We start from the raw sequence: 18,634 nt of genomic DNA, 5'->3' as shown, positions 1-18,634 counted from the left end.
TATTTCACTGAAACATAAGTGAAAATGTATCATAAAAGTCTGTGTGACACATTCCACTTCAGCTCTAAACATTCGTTCATGAAGTGTTTATATTTAATTCAGTTCGATGTCACAAGGTGAACAGAGTCTAGTTCAGTTTTACTGGATCAAGACACCCAGGTCCCGTTACAAAAACACACACAAAAAAAGAAAAATACAAATTCATATTCATTCAGTTTAGTATTCATGATTTCTTGGCTGAGGGAGATATCTGGAGTATCTGAGAAAAACTCACGCAGGCATGGATGAATGTTCAAACTTCATTATTTGTATCCCAGAAACTTTTTTTTTAAAAAAAGAAAAGCAAAACGGACAACATTGGAGATAGTTCCCATTATATGAATTGTATAGGTTAATAAAAATAAATCATGTTTTATAAACTTTCCTATTTGATTTTCTTTAAAAAATCTGCCATCAAGGTCAGATAATAAACAATAATAAAGATAATCTTCAATATATCAAGCATTTCATGAGTGCCATAACATAAGACGTTGCTGCTGCAGCCAGTTCAGTTTCCAGCACACATACATCTCCATCCTGCTCTGATGCAGACCTGGCAGAGCGCAGATATTTTGGCAGATGGTGTTCAGCAGGGACATCTTGTTAAGGTGAATCAGCCAAATAATGTCCATCTGTCTACGTACAGTGCAACTCTCTCGGCTACATCTAAATCTGCGGGGTTAATGCAATCGACCAGGTGTGCAAGGACACAACCAGACGAAAATGTGGAAAATAGAAAAAGCAGCATCAGATTATTTTTTTTTAAAACATGTCTTTTGTTGAAAGACGTTCAAAAACAAGTTTTGTCTCAGTTTAAAGTTGGAAAAGTTACTAACGTAGTGTTGAGAGAAAAAAAAAATGTATTCGTTGCACTGAAGTTTCTTTTTTTATTACATACCAGATTCGATTCTCTAAATAAAAAAAATAACAAATAGATATGATGTGAATGAAAACATAACCTTCCTTGTAGAAAAAGGGCATTTATAAAACACCACGAGTTTTCAAATAGGAAAAAAGAAATGGATTCACTGCAAAGAATAAAACTTTGAACCTAATAGTTATTTCTTCTATTGATTTCTCCTGAGTTTGAATGCACAAGGCAGAGAAACATGGAAACACAAGAGTTAAAGGGGATGGGGCTTAATTCAAGATGACCAGGAGGGATGGATAATAATTTTGAAAGTTTTTTTTACAAAAATCTTATATTTTTATGTCACAAATTATGTCACAGAGTAGAGACATCACTTATCTAAGCTATGGCTGGAATTTGTCCTCAGTATGTGAACCAATTTAACACCAAATAACAACTACAGTGTGGACATTACACTGCCCTGAAATCCTTACAAGAAGCTAGTGTACCATTTTTTTTTCTTATCACCTGAGCTGCTTCTCTCATCTTTTATTAACACTTCTGGGACTCTCTTGACAGCAATAAGGAGCTATGAAGCTCAGGGAAACTCAGTAGGTTAAGTAAAACTGAAAGGGAGGAAAAAAAAACAATCAGACTGGAAGCTCATCATCTCACACACATCGGTGTGAAACCTCTGCTTTCGGGCTTTCAGTTTCATACTGTCCAAACTAATCTCACACCAAATGAAAGGAGCCCTCAGACGCCCTTGTTCATCAAACTCTTAGTTCAACAGGATGTCTTTGCGTGCAAAACAAAGCCTGAACATTTAGTATTTTTTCATTGTAGCACCAACAGTGGTCCACAGCTATCACAAACACATGGACCTTTACAAAATTTAAAAGAAAACTAACATTTCTTCAGTGTTTTGTGCTTCATATCTGCTGTTTTCATTCAGCATTTAAGCATCTCCAAAAGGAGTGGTGTATCGCTTTATACACATGGTACAATGAAGAAGATTTCCTGTGCTGTTGGATGAATTAAATACTTACAGCTGACACTGATTAGGTTCTTCTTATATGTGTGAGGTTGGGGATTTGAGGGACTATATCACTGAAGAATGATCTTTAAAAACAAGTGATAAAAATAGGATGCAGAAGGATAATTACAGCTAAGACAGAGATGATGATTAAATAAAAGTAAAGGTTCCAAATTAAATAAAACTTTTATGAAATTATGCACAATTTTGATAAAGAATATTACCCGAGAAGGGTTTTATTCATCCCAGGAGCTTGGTAATATGAGGTTTCACTGATAAAATCTGTTTTCTGTTTGGATTCTTAGTCAGACAGTCAGTAAAATTAACAGTCCAGAGTGACAGATATCTAATATATATTATGACATATTAATAAAAGATTGCAAATGTTGTTACAGGGTATAAAAAAAGTCATATTCAAATCCAGTCGTGTATCATGAAGTCATCCTGAACCATGCTAATAATATCAGATAATAAATTTAAAGTATAGGCCTACTAAATCAAAATCCAAATTAAGAAAAAAGTTCCCTAACTTTTTTATTTTGTGCTGTTATCTTTTCCAGATGTAAAGGTTAGCACTGATTTACTAGAAATTATAAAAAAAAAGTAAAATACTCATTTACTGAGTCCTGCATTGTATTTATTCACCATTTAATTTTCCTCAAAAAAAAAAAAAAAAAAAAAATCTCTTCTCTCTGTATCCAGCTTTTTTTTTTTTTTTTACATAATCTCTGTTTTTGAACAAAACAATAGCTGTAAACATTTTCACAGTGCATTTGAAACTTCACTGACAACAATCATAATAATTTAATAATTGCAGCATAATAATACATTTTTACAAGCTGTAAAGATAAAACTTTTTCATGTATAAACATACATATATGTACAAAACATCACATTCAGTCTTGATTATGTCTCAATAACTGGGGGTGAGAGGGTCTGCTAAAGTATTTATATTTACATATGCCAACAGAATAAAGTGCATTTCAAAGAAACAATTTCTTTTGCAAAGGGCTTCTTGTCATTTGACTTTGTTGTCACAAATTAAACATTCTAGTTGCATCTTGACTGATTGTATTTATTTACAACTAAATGAGTGCGTAAGACAGCGATACATAAAGATATTGGGCCTTAGTGCATCCAAAGTTTGATACATAAACCACTCTGAATGTTGCATAAAAATCTGCTGACTCAAAGTCTCCCTTCCAGAACAGAACCAACAAGGCATTTATGTTTTGAGGCTACATTTCCACAGATAAGATTCAGCGTTGAGGGGAACACGTCGAACAAAAAGCATTGATGAGACGCCTTTTATGTACTGATGAAAACAGCAGATTTTATAATGCGGGTGAGAATGATAACTGCATGCAGCTTGAGGTGTTTCATAAATACTTCTGCCACATCAGCGCTTTGATTTCTCTGTAATTAAGCATGTAGCTGAGGGGGTGGAATTACACTTGGATGAGCAGTTTTTTTTTTTTTTTGCTGCATGAAGTTCTTAACGATGAATGCCTGATTCTTCACATTTAAATTGAGCAGCTAATATACACTCTCTGAATAAAAACAAGTTAAGCATCCAGACGAAGTGGTGGAAATGAAATGAAACTGCATGTGCTTGAAGGTCAATTGACTGTACTGCCAACTTTATTATCCTTATGAAGCTGAGTGTATGGGCACACTGCTGGTTCTCCTCGGGCCTGGACATAAGCAGGGATTTGGCGAACAGAGTCACACTGGCGTACCTCTCCTGAGGCAACTGGGCCTGCAGACTTTCTACCCTCGAGATCTGGCAGATCAGCACAGAGTTGAAGCTGACGCATGAGGTGATCCCACATGTTTGATTGAGGAAAGATCGGAGGACTTAGTTGGCCACCAGGGAACCTCCACATGACACAGGAAGTCCACAGACACACACGTCTTGTTGAAAGATTATACTAGGATGTTGTCTCAGGAGGGGCGAGCCATGAAGCTGCAGGCTGGGTGTCGCTGATGAAACACTGTTCCACTATCAGTTGCTCATCGTCAGTCCATGCCTCCTGGTTATGGCACAACTCCAAAAGCTGCCCTTTCTGCTCTAGTTTTAAAAGCAGCCCATGCATGGGAAGGAGAAGTCGAGCTGATGCCAGTCACTGAGACATGGCACAGGTGTCATGGAGTTCTGTAATGCTTGATATGTAATACAACTGTCCTCCTTTGGTGTGGTCTGTTCTGGGTGACCGCAATGTTCATGATGTATGTAGGTGCTCTCATACCCTTTGGTTCCAACATTTGTATGTCTCATATGTTGTTCAGTTACACAATACAACTACCCATCCTCATGCAAACCTACAATGTGACCCAATGTGTTCAAGCTCAGTCAAGTGCTGGGAATGCTGTCTAATGCATCTGCCAGGCATCCTGAGGCTGGTGATCTTCACTCACTGTTTTCCATTTATTGGATGCTCCAGCAACTACCTGATTACACTTTCACTCCACTCACGTTACCACTTATGCTCGCTGTGTGCCAAGTCCTTGCACATCAAATCATTTACATATCTGTAGCTGGTTAGCATGTGGACCCAATTGTATTCAAATTGCACTATTTCTTCTGGGTACTTAACTTTTTTTTTGGTCAGTTTTATAATAAACTGGGTAATAAAATCCCCTTCATAAAAGCTGCACAAAAAATACAATTAAACTATAAAAGACCCCATTTCCCGCTTGCAATGCTGTGGCTGTGGAAATGAATCTCTGTGGTGGAAATCTGAGCTAAATTAGGACAATCAGTTCGAACAGCTTCACACTAGGGTTGTAGATTCATACTGATGTTGATGATATGCTCAATTTGCAAGTCAATTACTGTATATGTTTCCGGCCAGACAATAACCAGGAACTTGTTTGGGCATTATTATTGGCATGTTAGAGACTTTCAATAAAACAGCAAAAAACAAAAACAAAAAAATAACACTCCAGTGTTCAAGAAACACATAAATATGTGAAGCACTGTCTGAGATGTTTCAAGCCAACTTTAAAAATTTAAATTAAAATAGACTCCAGCTGCAGGGAGGGACCTCACAAATACATAAGCAGCTTACTCCTTTTAGACATGATAAGAAGAAACATTTTTGGAAACTTCATGAAAGTGACTCATCTGAAGCTTGAACATAAAAAAATAAAAACCCTTCATCCCCATTTCAAGACACTGCAAGAGATTTTTCCATCCTATGTAGCCATTCCGGCTGATGTAAATAATACTTGAATTACTTTTGGCATCTTTGCAAACAAATATCTACACACATGCAGATATATACAGCATATTAATTATATGACTAAAGCCAGTATATGACCCAGGTGGGAATGGCTCAGGATAAGGAATAAACACCGATAGGTCCGTGTCGTATTTCAATTTTAAATAAAACAGAAAAAAAGAGACATTAGATGCTTCACAGTTGTGTTTTTCCTGGTTTGTATGTCCGTCTTCGGCCACAAAGTTGGGCCTGACAAAGAGCCTCCAGCACGTCTTTGATATGTTTAATCTTCTCATAGTTAATCTGCATATTGGTAGAAAAAATATGAGTGTCCAAAACAGCATTTTGGCTTTGACAGTGAGTCTTAAAATGACTGTATCTTTTGGTTGCTGCATGATAAACATAAAGCTCCCCCTTCATTTCACTGACTCTTAGGTTTTTACAATCATTTCTCATTTCAAACCAGTTTCAGTCAGCATGAAACCACCATCAGGGCAAAGGACATCAAGAGAGTACAACCATTTTGTTTTCTTTCTAGACTAAGCATCCACCCATGGCTTTCACAGCTGTATACTTCTTATTTCTTTTCATTTCATCTCGGGGGTTACATAACAAGACAGTAATGAACTGCGACCTTATAACCCATTAAAGTTAAAGTTGTTGAAAACATACTGGAGATTAAACAATAAAGATGACACCACTGTCACCAACATTCTCATAAGACCTTCTAATGTCTGCTAAAAAGGCCTGTTTGCCTCTGAAAATGTTGCTTCTTTTCATGTCAGTAAAGTTTCCACATGTAGCTACACATGTCGGCTGAAATAAACTCAGGCTACAGACAGCCTGAGGCGTCCTTCATTTCATCCCACAGCTCAGTGTTAAAGGTTTCACACTTGATCTTCACAAGTCTGGGCTGGGATTAGAAGAGGGCTCAAATAATAATGTCGTTTGACTTGACGGGACTAAAGATGTTCAGTCGCTTTTATTCTTTTTGTTACAATTTGTTTTTGGGATAATTTTCTAAATTTATGAATAACAACAAGAAGTCCCAATTTAGGTTTGGTAAAAGAAAACTGCCCAGGGGTTAAAACCAACTAAACCAACTACTTTCTTAAAACAGCCAGGTACTTCAAAGTTTAAGGAGGTGCGAAAAGAAATGCCCGGCAGGAATATATTGGATGCACCTGATTATTTATGCCAAATATCAATGCAGAAGGCCAGCTTCATGTTATACAGGCAAATCACAGAGTTTTACTGTGGAAATGAGGTGATGTTATATTATAACCAAAAGGAGAGTTTACTAAAATAACAATTGTTTATTAGAAATGTCACTCCTAAAGTTTTTGTATTGTTCTCTATTGCTGACAACTAGGGTTTGTAGTGAAAATTAGAATAAAGCATTGTAAAAAAATGTAATCCTAGAGTTAAATCCAGTGTTTTGTAGTCACCACACTCAACTTTGAGACCACTTAATAAATCTTCAGAATTATCATAAGAGAAATAGTCTTTATCCTCCATTTTGGAATTAAAGAGGTAGAAACGACTATTTAATCACACTAGCTTGTATGCGATTGTTTCACTGAGTGTGCTGTTTACCCTGATGACTAACACTGAGTCCGGTTTATTTCTTTACCAGAGGGGCAAGACCGGCAAGATGAGCTGAAAGGGAGAGTTTTTGGTATCGTGAAGGAGACGCAAAGTTTAAAGAGTTGGTAGCCCTTTGCTAGCAAGCATCTAACCCCAAAAGTTAGTTTTGTGTGAAAAGCCACTCCAGGGTCTAGTTTATATAGAGATTTCTTTTTTCAAGGAGTATTCAGCTATTTGAGAGCAATCATTTTAAGTAAGCAGCGGAGTTCACTACAATTGGTGACCTGGTTGTTTCACATGACCTCAGGCAAAATATTTTATGACGATCAAAAAGTAAGGAAATGTTTGGGGATCCTTTTGCATTCAGTTAGTTTGTGTCATTTCCACAAACTATGGTCTCTACTTTCAGCACTCTGATTCAAGGAATTTAGAAAGCTGTGCCAGTAAACCACAACATACTGTACAATCACGCAGATCTAATCGAGCTTATATCTTTTGGTGGCCTGTTGTGCTAGAGGGGGAAGTAATAACCTGCTTTCTGGTCAACCACTGTGGTTAGGCTCAGTTATGGTTAGTGGATGATTTTTATTGGATTAATGTTAGCTGGTCTTGAGGCAAAGCTTTCTGTCTCTCGTGTTACAAATTCTTTTTTTTCGAACAACAGGCAAGACGTGAACTGAAGACAGCTTCCATGTATTCACATGTGGACATGTAGTGTTTCCTCATTACATCAGAACAGTATCATGATAAATGTGTCAATTTTCTTCGTACTCTGCGTATCAAACCCAAAATACACTGTCAACTTATGTAAGTAACTATGATCTATAGCTGTGTCTCACTATATTTAAGCAGTCCAGTGAAAGATAAAGCTTATCCTCCTTCAACGCTGTGAAATAGCCAAGCAGAGTTTTCAAATCCAGGCTCAAGAACCGGCTTATCTGGCCGCTTGTCTCTTACTTTGCCAAGGTTTTTCAAATATTTTGCCACATGTACTAACATAAATCATATAAATCTTAGCCCCTTGATGTAAAAAATACAGGAGTAGTTTAACTTCCTACCACCTCAACCTTTTATAGAATAAGACACCTAAAGGAGGTGTGCAGTTGAATATGTGTTCATCAGTGTGTCGATGAGCCATTTTTGCTTTGATTTTGTTTCATGAAAGTACAAAAGCTAAGAGAGGACGTGCTTAGAAATGTATTTTCATTACATCTTAAGATAATAACGCTTTAAAAAAAAGTTAATTATCTGGTTATTTGGAGACAATAAAGCTAGTTTACTTTAGATAGTAGGTTAATATAATGAATTATTTTGACCTAGAAACACAGATTTCTTGTGATAGCTAAAAATTATTTCTGATTCCCAACATGATGGGGTACTTCTCCACCAGAGATCAGGAGTTATGATGAAAAAGAACATCCATCACCTAACAACAAATTACTGCTTTAGATTATATCCAAGTGTCAAGACCGCATTACTGAACAAGGAAACAGAGTTTAATTCAAGAAACATGCATTTCTGCTCCATAATCTCATTATCTAATAATTAACCTATAATTAATAAAATGGGGGGAATAATTATTTACCAACTAAATAATTTGCAGCTTGTTTTACATCCTGGTCCTGATGTACATTCAACCATCTGAAGTGTTTCATTTAAAGTGTTTAGTCAAAACAGACATTGACAGCACAGTCTTTTCTCCCCTGCAGATAGATGAGTGCTGCCCTCTAAACTCAGTGTTCATTTTAAAACAAGTAAAACTGGCATTCACCTCAGATATCTTTTTATGCACTTTGTTCATCCCCGCTTCAAATAACTTAGTTTATAAAGATAAATACAGAGTTCACCACACTTTTGGTAAATCGACTGTAGCTTTGAAAACCTTGTTTTACCCTTAGCGATCAGGACATAACCCTAATTTAAAATAAGAGCAGCAACCCTGTGGTCCTTCAGCTCAGCGCATGCATAAATCAATCCAAATATATCATTGAGTACAGCACTTAAATATAAAACACATAAAGGATAGATTAGCAAGTAGAAAGTTTCAGTCTTGATTCCTCCCTCTGAATCCAGCGTTATCTGATTTGCATGGTGACTCCTTACTCATGTTTGCTTCATATTGATTGTTCAGAATGATAAAAAAGTTACTGCTGCTTAATGTGATCTGACAGACCTTCATTTCTGCATTGTGAACTGCTAAGCTCCCTTAATCTTTTGTGTTGGCATTTAAAGTAGTGATATATAATACAGTCTTAACCTGTGGGGCACATAAATGGTACTTACAGAGGTACTTACAGGACACTTACACAATAATACCTACAGGCTACATGAAGGGGTATGTACTGGGTAACTATGGGGGGGGGGGTACCCTGTACATACCCCTGTAAGTACCATGAATGAAAGTACCTCCATTGGTACTGGGCTGTATGACATATTGCTACTCCATTTAACTATGTAGTCACCTTTTCTTTTTTCTTCTTTTATTTTGGCAGTATTACATATTTGAGGCATAAGACAAGTTAAAAACTCAGAAATATAACATTATTTATTCTTGGTCAAAAAGTCTCTATCCTTTTGTTTTCATTATCCTTCCACTTTTACCTAAAATGCAGCGAGTGTTTTATATTCTTCATTCTTGTTATGGTTTTTCCCCATTTGTCATTTATTTTCCTCAGTGTTTTCAGTCACGTTTGTTTGTTTGTTTTTTCCTCTAAAGGAAGTCACTCTGTAGCTCATTGGAGAGTTGACTGACAGCCACCTCAGCATGCCCAGATTCTTTCAGTATCCTGGCTGTCTGCTGGGGGCTGTAATCTGTAAAGTTTTCTCTGGCACCAGTGGCCGGTTCAGTGCAAGGACAGTGTTTGCAGGTCCCGTGGTTCTCCGGTAGCCCGTTGGACAGCCTTGTAGAATTGCACTCTTCAATGTGATGAGACTGCCTGCACGTTCCCTTCTGGGCAGAGCCGTGTTGGCACAAACATCCACAGAGCGTGCTCCTGCAGCGGGCTACGTCTCGGCACAGTGACTTGCGGAAATTGGGCTTGAAGGCCAAATAGACAATAGGGTTGTAAAGAGTGGAGGACTTAGCAAAGATAGCTGCCAGCGCAAAAGCCATGGGTGGTACATTTGCTGGGTTACCAAACGTCGCCCACATGGAGACAATCGCATATGGACTCCACGCCATTAGGAAGCCGATGCAAACTGCCACTGAAAGCTGAAAAACAACAGGACAACACTCAAAGAAACACATGTTAAGCAAACATTAATTCCTTTGCTGGCTAATTCACTGTACAAATAGTCTTGCAGTGTAAGCTTATGCATTTACCTTAACAATAAGTGCATGTGCATTGGTGATCTTGTTCTGTGGAGACATATGCTGCTGCACGGCCTGGCGAGAGCCCCGCACAGTCAGCAGGATGAACGTGTAGGACAGAAAGATGAAGGTGCAGGGCACGATGTAACAGAAGAAGAAGAGACAGATGATGTAGCTCATAGATGCAGAATTTTGGCTGGGACCGTGCCAGTCGATGCAGCACGCCGTCCCGTAGGGCTCCGCCCCGTACTCTCCCCACCCCGACAGCGGACCCACAGAAAACACTCCAGCGTAGCACCAGATGACGGCAATCAGCAGGCCGGCATGATGGAAGGAGAACTTGTTACCTGTTAAAGGCGAGAGGGGAGTGAGACTTGTCAGGCCATTAAAAAAAGAACAAATACCATCATCATCGCAACAACAAGACACTCCTGAAGTATAATAACTAGGATAATGGTAAGTCATCCTACAACTGTAGGAGTGACAGGTTGGTTAAACAAGAATTTCTTTGCAAGTAAGAATAATTCTGCCTTGTTTTTTGGTGGTAATTGTCCAGCAGGTTTGTTTGAAGCTGATGTATGTGATTGAAAAAAAAGAAAAGACTTAAAAAGAAGCATTTTTAAAACTCTTCAAAGGCTATTGTCACTACTGCTGGTCTATTATTGATATTCTTTTGAAGAAAAAAGATTTGCAAGAGTAGATTATTAAACAATTAACATGTTTTTGCCAATACATCTGCATTAATAGCCCTAGTTTGAGTGGTTAAATCAGATTGAAGTACATTTTAGTAAGGTTTTTACAATATTTTTCAAAAGCACCTTCTCAGTAACTTTCAATCTTTATCCAGCTTGCATTGTGTTCATCCCAGGGCTGCCCTTGGTCAAGGAACATGTGAGCGTCTCATCACAATATTAATGAACAATGATTCATGTTCTTGAGCTTTAGAAGCATGGAATTTTTTTTTTTTTTTCAAAACGAGCATATCTTTTATTAGATTATTTCTTTTTGAACCAAGGACTCGGTCCTTGACAACATTTGCAGTCTTGGAATACAATTTTAAACGACTGGAGAAATGAGCAGAGTTGCCTCATGACACGACGCTTTCGATGCCATAGTATGAAAAGTTGTACAGCTCCTGTTTGCTACTGTACCAAAGTGTGAATTGGGGACACGATAAAAACACTCAAACAGCCCTCACCGCATTCTGCCATAATTGATTCAGGCACGGACGTCTTCAGTGCACAATCAGTGAGGAGGAGAACCCAGACAGTCTTATCTGGCACCACACAGCCTCTTCAGCAGGATGTCAGCCCCTCTTACACTTCAAGCTGAGGGTGGGAGTGTGTGATTACAACCGGTGGCACTTGCTGAGCTGTGCGGAGCTAAGGAAGGTAGCCATCGCGGAAGGCTTTTATCTAAGGCAGAACATGCCTTCACAGAACAGAAAATTCAGCTATCCGAGTGACACGCCAGGGATTCAACCTCAGCTTTGTTCATTCTCAGAACTGAACTCCATTTTAAAGAAAAGCTCACGAATATGTGCTTCTACATTTTAACTTTGTATACACCAAACTGTTTTTTTCTGCTCCTGATGTCAAGTTCAGTACATTTCAATGAAATAATGTTAATATATAATAGTAGCTGTAACACATCTTGGAAGCTTTGAGAAGTAATTTTACAGGTACCTCAGGTACCTCAAGGCCAAGGATTTTTTGTGGGCATATTGTTAATAAATCTTAAGGTGGAGCCACTTAAGTTTTGAAAGGGACTTTGAGTGTTAGAGATTTTTACTTGTAATCCTTAATATTGTTATTTAAAAGGTCTATTAGCCGTGCAGTTCCATCATCGTGCTCTCCAAGCTGCACACATGAGCTTCATACTTCCTCACTTTCATGTCTCCTGAAGCAAATAAGCTAAATGATTTTCCACTCGCAATGTTTCCAGATCTGAATGTAACTCAGAAAATAGTGTGCCACGCGTAATACCACAATCAGATGGCCACGTCACATAGTTCTGTGAGGTAAAGTCCAATTCTGAAGTGTTTGGATTCAGATATTACATTTTAGAAGAGAAAGATAAGAACAAATGTCATCTGAATTGGTATATGGGAGTTCTATTACGCCCCATCTGTCGGGTTACATATTTAAAAGATGGAAAAGCTTCAGCCTCTTTCATGAAAAGCCAGGACAATTGTTCTTTATAGAGCATTTTAAACAAAGAGGAGTGTCTGCTCTGACTCACCACTTCAGAGGTAAAGCTGAATAAGTGAAGCCTTGTACTGCACTGGATTAAAACGGCCCTTAGACTTTTTCCAGCTTCTTGCGAATCCAGATAGTTGGTCTCCTGAGATCTGCTCTATGTGAAGAGATGCTCGTTGTGAATAAGGGGCTCAATTTTTAAATGTTTATTTTTCTTCTGATCTCAGTCTTTGTTGATGTTGTTGCCTTGTGGTTCACATACTTCTTCCAGCAAAATCTCATTTTTTTTTAAATTTATTTTCAATGCATTTCTACAACAATCAACTGAATATTTGCATCAGTAAATTTATTTATTAATTGAAACTCTTTATGCTTCTTTGATGAACAGATCTCCCTGTTACAGAGTATAATTTGTCTAAATACTCACAGGAGTGCTAAGATGACCTTAAAACCTTGCTATCAAACTTTAAAACATTATGTGGACCAGAGTCTATAAAAGAACAACCTAAAATTGCTCTCATGTGTTTGCAGACATTGGTTTTCTGCAGCGTAGGCCGAGTACAAAAAGCCAGAACAATGGATGTCAATCATCCTATGATTGCAGAAGCAGCAAAGATGTAAGCTACTTGGCCTCGGGATCTCTGGATTTTTTTTTTGTCTGGATACGGAACAAATTTCAGCCTTCATTTTATTCTGCTTTGAGAGGGCCGTACACATGTTTTAAAAGAAAAATACATTTTATAAGAATGTAAGCATTGTTCCTTTACTACAACTAAAGTATGCCTTGTCAGGAATTGCTTTTATTTTCAAATCATTAAAAAAAGCGCTTGGTATGATTAGTTTTGAGGCTATAGGACATCACAAGGTTCCTTGGAAACACGTCTTGTACAAGAGTGATAATTTGTGCATATTTGCACTTCAAACATCCTTTATGAGGCTTCTAGTGTCCTGTGTTTAATACACTTCATTACAGATTGTGTTTATTAGGGAAGCAGACAAGAGGAGCCCTTTGAAAACACGGCCTTCAGTTACAAGAAGCAGTCATTAAACCTGCTAGAAAATTAAAAGCTGCTGTAATTTTATTCTAACACTGCCAAGCTGGATATAGACGAGCAGGAATTAGTTCAGTTCTGACATGCATATGGTTCGTGCCGTTCAACAGGTTTACAGCTTTCAGTCGGGTTTATCTGAGCTCCCAGCTGTGACTTTCAGGTTTATCTTGTTTCTTCTTTGACCAGTGTTGCCCTTTTACCGAAGGAATTATACTCTGTCAGCTCACGCTTACTTTAATTCTGACTGATGAATTTTGCTCAGACCGTCTCTGTTTTGTGAACTCCTGCGGTGTGTGGAGACGAGTGTGAATGCAGGAAGATTACGAATGAAAACTTTCTTTGATTCTTTGCTTCACAATGCCGGTTCTTGGAGTGAAGAGTGTTTTCTTGCAGAGTGCAAGTCAAGGGCAAAGTCTTCAGTCAAACACTGTAGGGGGGGATTTGCACTTGATTATTTATGTTCATCATACAGTAGCTTCAAAAAGATGAGTAGTTTGTTTGAGAAGCCACAGAAATCAAAATGCTTTTAAAAAATGCCTTGTAAAGAAATGTGAAATACCTCCAAAATGTATTTATCTTCTGCTCATTCATTTATCTATTTATTTGAGTAGCTAACTTTCGCAGCTCCAATTAAAAGACATAAATGACAGAAATGTGATTTTGTTTGTTTAAATGATCTTAATAACTGCATGAAATATACAAAATGTTTGTATGGTGTGTGCCAATGGCAGAGCTATACTACTTTGAGTTTTTCACAAGGTTGCTCGTATAGCAAAGGTTGGCAGGATGTCATTCTGTAGCAGACAAGCTTTTATCATGGTGGTAATTATTTGCCAACAACTGCAATATTAAAAACTAATTAAATCACTTGAAACATAATAAACCGCCTAAAACAGTTTAACTAGAATAATGCAATGACTCGCAGGATAAATCGTACTGTTTGGTTGTTGATTGTTTTCCACCTTCTTTAAGCAGCTAGCTGTGGTGAAATGCTAACTTGTACAGAAACAGGACCAGCAAGTAGAGATTTGATTGGTGTTTTCATTTATGCCCTCCTCTATAACAAAGCTACAGCCAACAGTGTTTTTATTAGCGTCTTTGCTTGTGAAAAATAATGGCGTTCTTCGCTGCTTCCTGTGTAAAGTTATTATTGAGTTAAGCTGCAGTGCTCTTCAGCCACTACAGAGCTGTGGCCCCCACATCCTCTGTTAATAGTTTTATTATCAACAACACCTCATAAACCAGGAATCTGGCACTTTTTGAAACTTTGATTTAAAAAGATCTTTAGTTTACATATGGAGTGGGAGTGTGCAACATTTTTTAAAGTATTTTGAACAAGACAACTAGATGTTACTACAGCCTTCTACATAAGAAACAAAGAGTCATTTTATTAGGATTATTAAATTACTGAGGTACATTAGAAGACGTGAGTGTTTACTAAAACCACTGATTCATTGAATTAAATTATGTCATCTTCAGCTGTATTAAATTATTTTGAATTTGAACTATCAGTTTAAAGTGGATTTAAATCGGGACATGTTCCAATCCCACCTCTGCCAAATTCTCTAACAACTGTATTCCCATTCATGAAAAATAAAGGGATTAAAACTTAATTTCATGCAGATTTTTTTATTTTTTCAGATAATACCAGTTGTTGTTTCTAAATCAAGTCAAATTTATGGCTAAACGGTGCTGTGACAGCATCACATTTTCCTAAAAAATGGTGGAAAGGTTCATTAAAACCTCATGAGCAAAGAAGAAATGGGTGATCAGTTAAAATAAAAGGAAACCATGATGTGAAAACAGCAAGCGCAGCTGTTTTTGGAAGGTCCTATGGTGCATTTTCAAAATAAAGGATTAATATCTCAAATGCATGTGCTGCTGAGAGATTTTGCTTAGGAGCAATAAGTTATAGTAAAATCTGAATGTCTAAAATGGTGAAAACAATTCATTTCCTCATTAAAACTGGAATGTCTGAACAGTTTACATTCACACCAGTGAGAGTTATTAGACGGAGTTAAGTCTTCTTCTGCCAACCTAAACTATACAATAAGTCTGTGTAAATGTTAACACAAGTTATTACACCAACACAACCACTTTCTTTCCTCCACGCAGCGTATATCTCATGCCTGAGCATTTCTCTCTTTCATGTAAAGTTGTTTTTTTAGAGCTATGCAGTCAAATTAATCACTGGACGTACCATTCCTGTGGTTCCAGGAGGCAAAAGAATCAGCTTCCCTACACGAAAGTGACCTTCAGTAACACTAAAATGATGAATATCAGTCTCACTCAGTTTGTTCTTAGGATAAAAAAACATAAAATTCCTGTCAGTAACCATCTTGTGAGAATGCCTTTGACTGAAGCTGTTGTTTGTTTCCTTGACTACGACCTTGTTTCTGTCTGTTATTCACCTGACAGCAAAATCTACAGAGCAGGTGTGACGCTTCGTCTTTTAATTGTGGAAAGGTTCTATAATTATATTTACTTCTTTTACCGATTCTGTTTATGATGTTTGAGTCTTTCAGAACCGGTTCCTTTTGTCAGAGTTCCTGATTACATGGGATTTCTCAGATGACTCATTCTGCTTTGACAGCAAATTAATAAAATGCATCTAATTAACATTCCAGCTGCTGTAACCAGGATTTGCTTTATTTGCAATAGAAGATGATTTTATAATGTCATTTTTGTTGTTCATTTATTTTATGAAAGTTGCCTTCAGAGGTAAAGTTTTAGTTGTCACAGACACCAAATTGTGGTCTTTTTAATGGAATCATATTTAAAAAAAACATGGAACTGATGAAAAAAGCCCCAAGGTTTTGCACATAAAGTTGTTTTGGTTTAAAATGAATAGATTTTCTATGCAGTAAGACGTTTCAGTCGATCAAACAAACACTGAAGTTCAACTGATGTATGTCTCTTTGATAGAAGATTTCTTTTAAAAGCTAAGATGCATCCATTAAGTGGTCAGCTATTATAGCAAATCTCACCTGTGGTAAGGACAGCCGCGCACAGCAGCTGTTCTTAAAGTCTTCTTGAAGCATGTCAAGTGAATTTAATTTCTCCAATCATCAAAGATGCTCAGAGTTTGTATATCTTTCATCTAACCAATTTAGCTGTAAGCTAAATTGGTTGAGTAGGTGTCTCATGTACAAAGACTGGAGACGGTGTCTCGGTTGTCCCATCCAGGGCTCTTTTATGTTATGACCCCGTTTTTTCAGCTGTCAAATAAAGGCAACAATAGTGCCAAAAAAATTAAAGGACAGAACCAGTCATCATAAAATGGAGTTTCTTTTGTTGTATGGAAACGCAGGTTTAGAACTAACAAAGCACTTTGATTGTAGGGTTGATTTAGGTGGACTTCGCTGGGAAACAATTTGAGTCAACTCACATCGCCATCTGTGCATGCTCAGAGAGTGCTTTCTGAAACAAGTGCTTTTTGAAATGTTTACAAAGAGATGTGACGTCTGAGCTTTTCTAACCCAGAGTGAAGGCGCTCTCATCTGTTTTGTGGCCTTTATGAGTCAGAAATGCTACAGTATCAACCGTAAACTTTTCTCATAGACCTGTTTTCTTGTAGATCTTGAGAAATGATAAGCAGGGTCCATATGCAATACATTAATAATTCACAAGTGGATTATTACACATTCTACTACAGCTGTGAGCAGAACTCCCGACTCTTGTGGACAGTAAAGGTGTGACAGCATAGAACAGCACAGCTGTAAAATATATTTACTTCACAGCTACAGCTGTACCGACCCAGCTTGCTCAAGCAAATAAAAATAATTTCAACAGCTGCTGCAGCTGATTTTTTATGTATCGTGTTAGTTCCTCTCAAACTGACAAAAGAAACTAATCTTTTAAATATTCAGAAACAACGTTAACATTCCTCCTACTATCAGCATCAGGACTTACCCTTCCTGCAGCCCTCTTGTTTGTCCAAAGTTTATCTGGCAGTTTGGTTGGTAAACACCGCTAATTTACAAGTTTGAACTTATTACAAGGTTAAATTCCCAATGATTAGTACCTATAGGTATATACAGGATGTAATGATTGCAAGAGAAGTGTCACTGCATTTCAACACTTCAATAATTAAGGACTTCATGTGGCAGGAGAGCTTTCTGATATGGTGCAGTGGCTCAAATGTGCTCTCACCGCTCACAGCAGAATGTCCCCAGCAGCAGTTCCATCTATTTCATCCATTCATTTTATTTTTTTTACCTGCTTGGTCGTGTGCAGGATCATATGGAACTGGTCCCAGAGGCACTGAGCAAAAGGCGAGTTACTCCCAACCCTTTATGTACACAGCGCAGTTTTATACATAAAATTAAAATCATACTCAGTTTTTCCTGAGATTTTTTTTTCTGCAGTTCTTTCAAACTTTTTGATGCCCTGCTGGATTTCTGCAGCTAATACCAACCGTTTCTTCAGTTGGATGATTCAGTCGGATCTGTGTTGCCTGGAGGAGAATCGTGCCACCTGCATCACCCTCACATTTAAACAGCTGTTTAGTTCTGCAGCACTGACCGCAGGCTTGTCCTGTCCTCTCTGTGTGTTGAGGGGGGGGTCAGTGACAACAAAACAGGAGTGACAACGTTTTGCATGGAATTCCACTCAAGATTTTAGTTACTTTTCAGATTTTAAATATCACGTCTGCAGCCGGAAGGAATACTTTTAGAAACAAGGCTTGACAGGTTTTGAGAGGTTTACAAGAGAAATTGAAAGACTGATCATGTTAACCCAGAATTCATTTATTATCTTCTGTTTTATTGTGTTCAAACCTGCTATGATACAAAATATGAACTTTTCTTGGAAAACAAATAAATTAACACTAGCCAAACTAAAGTTTTAAACCAAGATCTTGTGCAAACTGAAATAAATTATAAAAGAGAACATCTTAACAGATGAATTGACTAAATATTAGGTAAGAAAATTGATATTATCAAAAGGCACTGAATAACAACTTTCATCAGTTCACTTTTTTTTTAATCTAATACCTTACTGTGATGATGATGGTTCTTACATTGCAAAGAAATGAACTACAACATAAGAACTTGTTGGATTACCGTAGTTCGGACAGCAGACCTTCAGCCAGCAGACACAAGAAAGCACTGTGAGGTTGGTCAGACTGCACAGGCCAAACAAAACACCGCAGAAGGCATAGACAGTGCAGGCCGTCATGTTAAACAACCACCTGAATGGAGAAAGAAAACAAAACAAGAGAACATCAGTTACTGATACAAAACTTATTATTCAATCATTTTTTTTTCTTCAGTGAAATTTCACAGTTCATATTCAGGAGGATAGACATGTAATGTATTTTCTGGCCCTCCTCTTGGGT

The 18,634-nt window shown here is 37.5% G+C and overlaps 1 protein-coding gene across 3 annotated transcripts in view; it reads right to left on the bottom strand.

Annotated features, from left to right (window-relative positions):
- Positions 1–921: 921 nt before the first annotated feature.
- The window catches only part of opn7b (opsin 7, group member b), an 84,541-nt gene continuing 66,828 nt past the window's right edge, over positions 922–18,634 (bottom strand). For 2 of the 3 annotated variants that reach the window (XM_025005735.2, XM_037977098.1), the window contains 3 exons: positions 18,360–18,487; positions 10,059–10,393; positions 922–9,968 (listed from right to left, as the gene is read on the bottom strand). In XM_025005735.2, coding sequence (XP_024861503.1) covers positions 9,447–9,968; positions 10,059–10,393; positions 18,360–18,487 — 985 coding nt within the window. In that variant the 3' untranslated portion in view covers positions 922–9,446. The remainder of the gene's footprint in view (positions 9,969–10,058; positions 10,394–18,359; positions 18,488–18,634) is intronic. The other variant, XM_037977099.1, reaches the window with a different exon arrangement.

This window comes from Kryptolebias marmoratus, linkage group LG8 (genome assembly GCF_001649575.2).
Source record: "Kryptolebias marmoratus isolate JLee-2015 linkage group LG8, ASM164957v2, whole genome shotgun sequence".
In the NCBI taxonomy this organism is placed as follows: Eukaryota; Metazoa; Chordata; class Actinopteri; order Cyprinodontiformes; family Rivulidae; genus Kryptolebias; species Kryptolebias marmoratus.
Note: the sequence above shows the minus strand (reverse complement) of the source record. Positions and strands in the feature narration are given on the sequence as shown.